Source organism: Lates calcarifer, linkage group LG9 (genome assembly GCF_001640805.2).
Source record: "Lates calcarifer isolate ASB-BC8 linkage group LG9, TLL_Latcal_v3, whole genome shotgun sequence".
Classification (NCBI taxonomy): Eukaryota; Metazoa; Chordata; class Actinopteri; family Centropomidae; genus Lates; species Lates calcarifer.
In genome coordinates this window covers 8,577,697-8,589,404 of record NC_066841.1, presented here as the reverse complement: position 1 = coordinate 8,589,404, position 11,708 = coordinate 8,577,697, and the positions used below count along the sequence as shown (strand labels likewise).

Genomic DNA, 11,708 nt, shown 5'->3' with positions numbered 1-11,708 from the left:
ACACATCTCCTCCTCACTGTACCAAGCTATTCAACACTGGCCCCCCTCCCTCCTTCCCTCTCTCCTTTGGACACCCTGAGAGTGCTGTGCTCTGCTGTCCCTTTCTCTCTGAAGCCCTGCCTAAAGTCTACCATCTCTCTTGCTGACTGTCTTTTGCATGACAATTATACTCCCAAGTCCATGGCCCAGGACAATGCTTGTATAGTTGGGGTTTGATGTCTTTTAAGCTATTGACCAGGCTCTTGTGGTCTCCCTAAGGTTCCCTGGCCTTGTACCTACACAGCTTTGTATCTGTGAGGGCAGAGAGTGCCGATCTGCTGATAATAGTGTTTCATGAGATAGTTTTTGAGGCTCAGAAGAAAAACTTCTGTCTGATGGCAGTTCTTAATCTGGGACCATAGACCCTCAAGGAGACCAGGAGACAAGGTTGAGGTGTAACAGATTTATGCATTTCTGTCAGACATCTTCAATGGGTTAGGTTAAGAGGGCCAAGAGGCACAAAACAGAGAAACTTTGCTCCACAAGCCACAAAAAGAATGGATTACATGCTCCCTCCTCTCAAGCTGGATACCACCCCTGCAAGAGATAATCCTACACAACTTGATTATTGCACCTGCAGACATCACCATGGTCCTCAGACCTGTATTGGACCTTTAGGGCATTTCAGACTGGATGCCAAGGCTACCCCGGACCTGCAGACCTGAGTGAAACTGCTTGTCTGGTGTTTGTTTCAGAGGACAGGAGAGGGTGGGTGTGGGGCGGAATCAAAGGGTTGAGACTTATTGTTCCAATCTGAAAAGGAGCTAATGGTCGACCATCGCAACTCGGGATCTGAAATCCACGGGGTGCCCCGGGGCCAGGTCGTACAATGGCACCCCCTTCTCCCTCCCCGCAGTGCGTCTTCCTGCCACAATCTGCGGCCAACGACTCTCGCTGGGGGAGCGCATCTGTACCGGTGCTTCGACCCATCCAGGCTTTTGAATGGTCAACCGATCAAGGGTGAATGGGAGAAGTTCACCTGAATGCTGTTGGAGGTTTTATGATTTAACTGTCTGTTTTTTCTCATTTGTTGTAGCTATGGCAAGACATGCAAAAATAAAAAATACAAAAATAACAAATCAGTGTCCACTTCCAATGTAAACACTTCCTGACACCGGCAGGTTGCAGTGGAACCTTGAATCTACACCGTACAAATATTCATCATGAATAAGCAGAATTAATACTTCAAAGTTGTTAATTTGAAAGCACAATAAAAACTTCTATATCTGATGTAAGATACTTCCTGATTCAAATACAGAGATATAACAGACCTAACAGACTAGATTTATCATTATATGGAATATAAATACAAATAAATATTAAAAAAAATAACCTCACACTAAAACAACTAACTAAGGATTATTCATCATGCTCGAATTTTACCGACTTAACCACAAGCAAGCATTCACAAGAGCAACACGTCTTTATCTGCTACCATCTTTCATGGGTGTAAATTCTCCCCTCGTGCTTTATACAAAGGTTATTGCAAGTGAACATAAAAAAAATCCTTCCTGTCTTATGCAGTATGTGGTTACCTAATCCTCATCCCCATCCAGGGTCACTTTATTTTATTTATTTTAAATGTTAGTGAGTAAAATGAATCCAGTGACAGGAATTTTCATATGAAAGCCATCTCCTTAAAGAGGAATAATTTAAACAAACCCAGCATTATAATTCATGTATGAGGTGAGCAAGTTATAGTGTTACAGTATGTATTTACAGCACCAGTGACTCGTGCCTATTTAGCATTGTAAATATGCTTTTTACTTTTGACTTGAAACAGTTGAATTATTAATGTTTTCCTGGGAAATGTTTTTAAAAAGTTTTAATTCCACTTTAAAAGTAGAAAACAGAGTTGATCTGCAGCAGAAATGGCTCAAAGTTTATGTGAAAACACGCCCACTACTTTGGGGAGAATCAAGGTCATTCACAAACTCACCATCAGCTGTGCGTAATTGTCCGCTCCAGCCAATGGGTGAAGAGATAGGGCGCTCTCCAACACCCGCAGCTGTGATTAGGAAAACCTGTGGAGCCTTGGCAGGAGAAGAGCATTTGAGCTTGAAGGTGAGGTGAGTGGAGGTGGCGTTAAAGATAAGAGTTCATGGAGTAGGCCGTAGGCGCATTGGTGGTTATGTTGCACCAAAACGGCAATTGCACAGGCCTTGGTACATTTTTGCACAAATTCACCCAAAACGGACTTTACTCGGATAGACGCTGGTTTATTTTTGGACAGCATCGTCTCCTATCCCTCTTTGGTTTGTGCGTAAACTTGAAACGGATGAGCAGGTTTAAAATCAGTCGCTGTTAAGTTTTTTTCAAACTTTAAATTTCGGACGCTTACTTGTTAATAGGTTCTCACGCCGTTTGGAAGATGTCTGAAAGATCTCAGAGTCCGGAGTGCCAAAGCAGGCCGTACGACTTCAGCCGGACCAACGCTTGCACCCAGCTTTTGGGTCAAGATGGTTTGGGCAGCGCTGCGTCATTCCATCTTCCTCACAGCGTCCTGCCAGACTCGAGCCTCCTCTACAACAAAACCGCTTACAGTGGCATCACAGCCGCCTCTGCGCAGACTTTTTTCCCTTTCCCACCCGTTTCCAGTGACTACCGGGGATCGGACCTGCAGGCTGGAGAGTTTGGGCAGCCCAAGCACTGGTATCCATTCGCTGCGCCCGAGTATACCGGCCAGGTACCCGGCGTAACAGCAGCTACCCAGCCTACAAACCTGAGTCCCCCAATAGCGGAGACCCGGGAGCAAATTAAACTGCCCGAAATAAAGACCGAGAAAGACACTGGCGATGACTACTCAACGGAGATAAAGGGTCAACAATACCCGACACCGCCAACCTCCGCCGCCATGCCCCATGGAGTCTTCTACCCTGCGGCCTGGAACCCGTCCTTCTGGCCTGGGATCGCTCACATCACCCCGCCCGGTAGCAATAATCAAAACCCCTCAACATCCTCTGCATCCTCGCCATCTATGTCCCCCTCACCCCCCAGCAACGGGCTTCCAGCAAACGCGTTTTTCAGCGTCAACACAACCCAGTCGGCCCCCGGACCCCAAACGCAGAACCCGGCCTCCTCCACGCGGAGCAGCGGGTCCTCCAGTGGTGGATGCAGCGACTCGGAGGAGGTGAGAACGGTCATTCATATGTCTTCAACTTAATTGTTTCCTTAAGTTTTTAGGAAGTATGTCCACAGTGTATAAGTCACACACCCTCTACAAATGTGCTCAAGTTCTCCATCTCAAATATTTTCTCACAAAGGAGAACCTTTCCACTGAGGAACTGGAACAGTTTGCTAAAGAACTGAAACACAAACGCATTACTTTGGGTTTCACCCAAGCTGATGTTGGCCTTGCCCTGGGAAACCTTTATGGTAAGTTTTCTTCCCACATAGATTCTTAACCATATCATACTCACTTCTCACAAAGTTTTCTCAAAGTCCATAGTCACCGTGCCAATCTGTGTGGCTATGTTACCTGGGAGCTACTCTAAAAACTGTATGGAGATCCATGTGGATTTATAGTTTGATGTGCAGTTCAGCTTTTAGTTAGGATGGTCACATTACTAGAAAGGTGGCCACCGATCTGGTACCCAGGTATGGGATCACTAGTTTGGCAAGTGATCAATGTCTCACAAACTGTCACTCCACTGACTGAAATTTTGTTAAATCAAGTTATCCAACAGACTTTGACTCCAGTGCCAATGAATCTCACATTATAGTTTTAAGTTAACAATTCTGAGTTTATTGCATGACATATCTGATGTTTTTTGTCTGCATGTAGGTAAAATGTTCAGCCAGACGACTATTTGTCGCTTTGAGGCTCTGCAGCTCAGCTTTAAGAACATGTGCAAGCTGAAACCCCTTCTTCAGAGATGGCTGAATGAAGCAGAGACCTCAGACAATCCCCAGGACGTAAGTCTGAAACTCTGACATCTGGCAACTAGTTAACAAGACAACAGATGATCACCAAGACCCATGGGATCAGTTGGTCTTTCAGGCTGAGCTAACTTCCTGCAGAGCTAAACCAAACCATCTCTCTGTTCTTTGAAGTGTAGTATGCCCCCTAGTGGCCATAATTCAACTTTTTAGTAATCACAGGAAATCTTATTTGATCTTAAACCTCCATACTGACTTATTTCCTCCATAAACAATAAGCATTTCTGATTCCCCAGATGTACAAGATTGAGCGAGTATTTGTTGACACCAGAAAGAGGAAGAGGAGGACCAGTCTGGAGGGAGCAGTGCGCTCTGCTCTGGAGTCATACTTTATCAAGTGTCCCAAACCTAATACCCAGGAGATCACACACATCTCAGATGACCTGGGCCTGGAGAGAGACGTAAGTATAAAAGCGAAGCAGTTTGCCTTTTAAAGAGTGTGTGTCTAGTTGTTCTCCTTTTTAAATGACAAATGCGGTTCTTAACAGGTGGTCCGTGTTTGGTTCTGCAACCGAAGACAGAAAGGAAAACGTCTCGCTCTGCCCCTGGATGAGGAGTGCGATGGCCAGTATTACGAGCAGAGTCCCTCCCCACTGAACATGGCCCCTTCCCCCATTCCCAGTCAGAGCTACCCTGCTTCCAGCTACCCTGGAGCCCCCCCTCCCACACTGTACATGCCTCCACTTCATCGGCCCGACGTCCTGAAACAAACCCTTCACCCTGGACTTGTTGGTCACCTGACTGGATAAATGTGTTCAAGTAGTCCAGACCAAATCCATAGATCACCTCCAAATGCCTATCTGTGCAAGTCCAACTCAAGCTGGAAACAAGCATCTGAATCCAATTGCCTGATTGGCTGATGATTTGGTGGCTCAGGTGACAGAAACAATTCAAGGCAGGAAGCTCTTCTGTTGACTGTGGCAATGAGATGGATCATAGTAGCTTCTTGTTCCTATTCTAATGCTGAAACTAAACAAATAGCCATGGGCCACATCCTCTAACCACAACCTGAAACTCCAACATCTACAACTGCTTTGTCTTGGAAAATTTGATCTAAATGGTAAATGTGCCTTTATGTTTTGTATTGGATTATTCATAACTTATTCCAGAGGCCTCAACCATTGCAGGTTTAGAGTGAAGTAAGATTTAGTGCTACAGTCCAGCTGGTGATGGTGTAAATATGAGCAGGGTTAAAAAAAAAAACCAGGGTATTCCTTCAGTTTATGCTAGATCTTGGGTAGGTTTACTGTGGTGCCGTTGAGGAACAATCTTGGTTATCAAGGGTATCAGAATGCCTTTAAACAGAATTCATCTTCGACAGTTGGGTCAATATTTGTGCAATACTTCTGAAAAGAGCAGCTGCAGTATTTGTCTAAACTGTCATTGAAATGGAAAATGTAAATTCTGAGTGAGGTGAATTTTTCCATTGATTTTGCACAAATTTGCTTTTGTAATGTTGAATATTATCTTCTTTTTTTTTTTTTAATGTCCTGTTTGTATACTAAACCCAAATTTTTGTCCTGCAGTTGATGACTGTCATTGACTTCCTGAGCAAATATTTTTAGCAGCAACATGAGATGGTGAGATTCAAAGGAATATTTTCCGGGAGTGTGACAGATGTTTTGTACTCATTGGCTTAGCTGCCAAGTCTGCCATTTGCACATTGTCAATATTTTTATTTACTCTTAATGTCTCAGGTGAATGGCAATGGGATAAATGTCTGACCTGACTTGATCAACCATTGTCAAGTTTACAAACTGTTTTCAAATACCTCATTTTGATCTTATTGTGAAGGGTTTTTATGTTAATGTTGAATAACAATACTAAGTCAAGTCTTGAATGCTCACTGGAGTTGTATTTTAAGAAGTTACCTTTTACTCCGATGACCATAATCATAGAAATGAAGATGTTAAATGTCACTTATTTTCCTTTGCGATACATCACATGTCTCTAAGTGACCATGAAATTATTAGCAAGATCAAGCATAAACATTGGAATAATGTTTGGTTGTACTAGAGTTGCCTCAGTATTAATGGTAAGCTGATCTTCCCTTATAACATTAGTGACTTGCATATTTTCTTAAAGAGTGCAGTCATGATTTCAACTCTAGCCATTAGTTTTTAATCTAACACATTTTCTCAACAGATTGTAAATGAATTCTAATTTATTGAAATGTTAGCCACACTTAGATGTATTCATTCAAAACACCTTAACCCTAAATGTTATCTCTGCATAAAGTAAAACTGACCCTTTTTCTTTTGAAACTTTTGTATATGCAAACTACTGTAATTGTCCTTTCCCCAGTAAATTTTGCATGTTTCACCAAAGGTAAATTCTTCTTTGTTGTGCCTCTGTAGTACTCCACCAGGACAATGTCGATTTACAACCACTTTTGATTAAATTCTACAGCAACCAAGACTGAGGAACTGAAATGATAGTTTCTTTGATCTAAATGAGTCATGTCAGAAAACTGAATCATTACGCACAGTAAATGGAACATACATCCTGTTTTTTAGTTTTAAAGACATTGAGGTGTGTGAAATGAGACATACTATTTCTGAGTTTAATAATTTTTATTATGAAGGGGTGAAAGTCATGAAATAAACAGAAAAGGTATAACTGACCAAACATGAAATGTCTAACATTTTAAAAGACAGAATGCAGGTAAAAACATCAAATATAGGCTTTTCAATTGCCATTTGTCTTTACAGTACATGTGTTCAAGCCTGGATGTACAGAGTGGGCCTGTGTCCATACCAGTGAAATTTAAAGGAACAGTTCAACATTTTGGGAAGCACTCTGTGGAAAGCTAAATCAGTTGGCTGCTGTCATACTACATATCACGCAGCAAGAATGTAAATATGTGTATTTCTTGTATTTCTTGTAATGTTTGACTAACCACAGAGAGGTCAGGTGCTTGGTATAAAGTGCTAGAGATTTACATCACTTGGTCAATGTTCTTAATATGAAGTAGTTAAAGCATGCTAGTTGTGTTGGTTATGTGCAGACACAGTGGCTTCAGAAAGTATTCAGACCAGTTCACTTTTTGCACACTTGTATGTATTTGGCTGCATTCATTCTTCCCTCAATTCTGACCCATGTCCCTGCCACACTCCAACAGCTTGATCCTGCCATCACCTTCTTCACCATAGGGATGGTATTAAGCATCTGATGTGCTCCTGGGAACAGTCAAAGCTTTAGAGATGGTTTTAACTTGTACACACAGGTGTCTCCAGTCTATTCAATTTTTTTTTTTTTACCACAGGTGGACATGTTCTAGACAAAATTTCTAAATGTTGGATCAGATTCTCAGGGATGTGATTCATTATATTTTTCCAGTAAAAATTTTTCTGATTATTACTATTTGTATTCATTTTACAGAAATGCATTACCAATCATAGAATGATATATATATATATATATATATATATATATATATATATATATATATACACACACATAAAATTCAAAATTCACCACAACTATGCAAGCTTAAGTGCCATTTACCCAGGCCTCTAGGTCAGAGTAAACTTTATGCTGAGGTAAACTGTTGTACTGTAAGCAGATCTTACACAGTCTCTCTCTCCAGTCCGTGTACAGTTTCACTTTCCAGTGTTGTTTCCAGGTAAAATAATCACTGTACCGTTTCTTGTCCTCTGCCAGCTGTTGTAGATGCTTTCCTAAATCTTTTACAGATGCAAACTCATCAACATGGATGAAAGAATTTGGAGGGGCCACAGCTTCATAATTGCTCAGTGGCGGTCCCATGACAACAGGCACTGCTCCACCTTGGTAAGCATTCCTCCACAGCTTCTCTGTAATATAATCTTTGGTGATTGTGTTTTCAAAAGCCAAATAGAAGTAGCAGTGAGAAATTGTAGGTAAGAGGGCACTAGAGGGGAGGTATGCCCGTGTCCAGCGCCCATAAACCTTCACTGGAACTGCAGCATTGAGCTCATGGTACACTTTGCTTCTCTTGTGTTGTCTCCTGTAGTTGCTGACCACCCAACAAACCAGAGAGCTCTTATTCAGGGGGATGTCTTCCACCAGATGTTCTCCAGTCTCCTGTGGTAGCAGCTCACCATAGGGTACAGTGATATCAGAATCCCTCCTGTAGGTTATGGTCATGTTGAAGATATTTGCATACTGCCGCAAGTTTCCGTTGTAAACAGGGGCCTCAAGAGACATCCATGCCCACCTCTGACCCTGCAGCCGTGGAAGGTCTAAGGGCAGCTTCTGGCGGCCCTGTACCAGCTCTCTGTTGTGGAAGACCACCACATCAGCTGAAGAAAACAGGGAGCGCTGGTCCACCAATCTACAGCGAGGGATACGGTAACGGTCCCAGCACACATCACCCTCCAGGCTGAATGACTTGCCGAATGGCCAGTACCACAGCAGGATGGTCACATCTCTGCTGCTGCTGCAGTTAAAGCAGGTGGTGGCATTTCCGGCTCTCTGGAATCCTGTCAGCCCTCCATTGAGTAGACACAGTGGTAATACACAGAGAAAGAAGAGGAGGGTGCCCTTACTCGGTCTTTTTAGTGTTAGCATCACCCTGTCACAAAAGGGAATTAAGAAGCAGGATTATGAAGGAGTAAAAAGGCATTAAAGTAGCCCTACTCACTCAGGAATGATATTTCATTTTATTTTGAGCTCCATCAAGTTTTCATATCATTTAAAATCTATGCAGTTTTTAACCACAGGACACAGCTGATGAGCATGGCCTTGTTCTGACATGACAACAGGAAAAGACACTATTTCAAGGGGAGATTCTCTGGGTGTGACAGTGTGAAGTAAACACTGATAACCAAATCATCAGAGTTAACGACTGACGAAAAGACCTTTTTGTACAAGGCATGCAGGTTTTGTTCTAGTGTTTATGTAGACACTGAAGAAGGAAGCACTTTGAAGTAAATCAGTCAAAATACAGAGCTAATTTATTTTTAGATGCAATTCATAGACACTAAGTGGTGATATACATTTTCTTAGAAAATCAAAAGTCACTGCTCTTCTTGATCTTAGTCAAGAACTTTCTTGAAATAAGTGAAACTCTTATGCATCAGTCATCATAGCATTGCAGCAAGGACTCACCATCAGATGTGCCAACTTTTCATTTTTTTCAGTATAGGAAAGTACATGCTGACACAAGTTTCTCTTGACCTATGGTCGAACACAGAAATGTCACGGTCTTTGATTTGAGAGGGCGGTGGCGAGTCCTTTCATATTAGCTGTCACATGCGGGGAGTATTTAGAGAGATAACTCTGGTAAGAGCCACAGCTGCTGTAGCCACAGCCAGCCCCATCCACTGACATCCATCATCAAAATGACTGAATGAGTGATTTCTCACATCACTGTGGAAACACTAAAATTTCACTATCAGATTATGGCACAAAAAATGTCATGATATTTGTAGGCTAACTGAGTAGTTGTTTTTTGTTTTTGTTTTTGAATAAATTCAATAGCGTCTAAAAGGAGAAATAGTAAACTGAATATCATCCAGAAAAAAGTAATTTGTGGTTGCGATCGTTCTCTTCCTTCTTATAAAGTTAATTGGCTAACTGCTGTATGTGTTTTCCCTTGGGTAAGTATACCATGAAATTAGAAATCATAAAGATGAGCAGAAAACATAATGGTGAAACAAATCACAAACCTAAAATTAAAGGGTTTCAGTTTATGTAACACAAGGAAAAAGACCTGTTACTGAACTGGGTACAAAAAAGGAACTAATATAAACTCAGGAAGGATGTGAGAGGCACATAAGAGATAGCAGTGTTGAGAGTGCATGCATGAAAGCGAAAAACACAATGTGAAAAAAAACCCCTGCAAAATTGATATTTACTGTTGAAAACCAGTGGAAAGTGCCACCAAATTTACAGTAAATACGTCATAGATGTCACAGATAAAATGAACCCTCTCTATATCTGCCTTTTAATTGTAGCTGTGAAAATGTATTTAAAAATCAAAAATTCAAATTTTTTATTGGTTACAGATTTTGTCTAAAATAATAGAACCAGCATTTTGTTGATTATGTTTCAGTTTTGGTTCTGTCCTATAAATGCTACATAAATTATGTTGCTGCTTTTTCCTGAATACTTATTCACCAATATTGCTTCAGTCCACTAATTTTTTTATTTAGGTTTGCTCTGCTCTTTACATTATAATATGGCAGTAAAGTTTAACAAATCCTCCATCAGATTGCAAGATCCCATCATTATTATCCATATTTACATGAATAAGTCTCATGTAATATGTGTGCTCTAAGGCTGTTACTACAACGTTCCAATACAGAGCTGCACTGAGAAAAACAGAAGCAACACAGCTCAAGTTACATAGAGAGAATAAAAGCAGACTTGTCTGATAACATAACTAAAATCTTTACAAGTAACAACATAAATTGGAAAATAAGAAAAAGTAGTTTTGGGAACACACTGACATACAGAGACATATATGTACAGACACCTTTTTAGAATATGATTAAAAAGGATAATTGAAATAAAATGAGGGTGTCCAGATATGACCTGATATTATGAGAAACATGCATTTTTTAAGTGAAGTGAATAGAGACTTAACGACAAACTTTAAACAGGATGTGGTGAAAGGTTTAGGTTGGCAGTGGTGCTGTTTTCCTCACCCACAGTTGGAGAACGTTAGAGGGTGAAAAGGTCATACCAATCTACTTTCAATCCTAAATGTATTTAATCACTGCCAGCACAAAGTGTAAAGTTTCAGCCCTGACATACAGATTTTGTTCTTGTCACAAACAGAACAGATCCAAAAGAGAGTCAAAATTAGCACATTTTGTAAATCAGACTACTTTGACCAGAGAGACACACGAAAGACAAAACCCCAAAGCTTCCTCTACCAACCTGATCACAAGATGAGTGGTTTGTGCTCCATCCTCAGTCACTACTGAAGGTTGCAGTTGGTATGAACATGATGCTCAGCTTAAGGCGTCTAAAAACCAGAAATGCGCCCCTTTTAAGGAAGCTGAGGTGTGGTTCTGCGTGTAAATGAGCTGTATATGATTTGAACTCTGCACTGTGTTACCTGCTCCCACCCTCTCTATCAGTTCCTGCCTTCTAGTAAAGTCTGCCTTCTTCTAGTCTCCTTTATCTCTTTGGCAGCACTCTGCAAAAACAAGTAATTAATTATCGGGTGTTTGCTGCATGTGTGCACTGAGGAAGTGCTGAACATATTGAAAAAGATGATGGTTACACAAGGATGATCACCCACCAGTGAGTCATCATTAGTGAAATTATTGTGGACACTAAACATGTTTTATTAAGTTTGATTTATTTTTACACAAAAACGGATCTAAAAGCACATATTTAGACTCTGCGTTTCAAACCAGTTTGAGCAGCAAAAAGCTATGTTTGTTGTCTGGAGAGGTGGAAAAAAGACAAGAGTTTGATTTTATTTCGAATATTCTTGTGCGTGAACTGCTTGTTCAGAGATGAACAAGCAGAAGTACCAGCAGCAGGAAGTGACAACCCAAACGATTTCTCAAGACAAAGGGTTACACTCGAGGTCATAAAGGACTCTTCATGAGGTTTTTGTTCTATTGTCCATTCCATTGTGATCATCACTAATAATGATTTTTTTCAAATGTATTATCCATCTTTAACTCTTATCACTACCACATATCACCATATTTTTCTTTATTACATCACATCTCAAGAAGTTGTAAAAAAAAAAAGAAAGAAAGAAAGAAAGGAAAAAAAAAGGAAAC

At 40.9% G+C, this 11,708-nt stretch overlaps 2 protein-coding genes across 2 annotated transcripts; one reads left to right on the top strand and one right to left on the bottom strand.

The window, feature by feature from the left end:
• The first annotated feature begins 2,061 nt into the window (after nucleotides 1–2,061).
• On the top strand, nucleotides 2,062–7,426 carry pou5f3 (POU domain, class 5, transcription factor 3). Its single transcript, XM_051072866.1, is given in 8 exon segments — nucleotides 2,062–2,103; nucleotides 2,391–3,090; nucleotides 3,092–3,169; nucleotides 3,303–3,322; nucleotides 3,325–3,414; nucleotides 3,824–3,954; nucleotides 4,215–4,379; nucleotides 4,467–7,426. Coding segments are annotated over 7 exon segments (1,425 nt in total). The 5' UTR covers nucleotides 2,062–2,103; nucleotides 2,391–2,410; the 3' UTR covers nucleotides 4,728–7,426.
• Nucleotides 5,442–11,163, bottom strand: LOC108879231 (fucosyltransferase 7 (alpha (1,3) fucosyltransferase)). The gene is made up of 2 exons (XM_018670430.2): nucleotides 10,846–11,163; nucleotides 5,442–8,533 (listed from the first exon to the last, which is right to left on the bottom strand). Exon 2 carries the CDS (start codon nucleotides 8,527–8,529, stop codon nucleotides 7,471–7,473), a length of 1,059 nt encoding a protein of 352 aa, XP_018525946.1. The 5' UTR covers nucleotides 8,530–8,533; nucleotides 10,846–11,163; the 3' UTR covers nucleotides 5,442–7,470.
• Nucleotides 11,164–11,708: the final 545 nt, after the last annotated feature.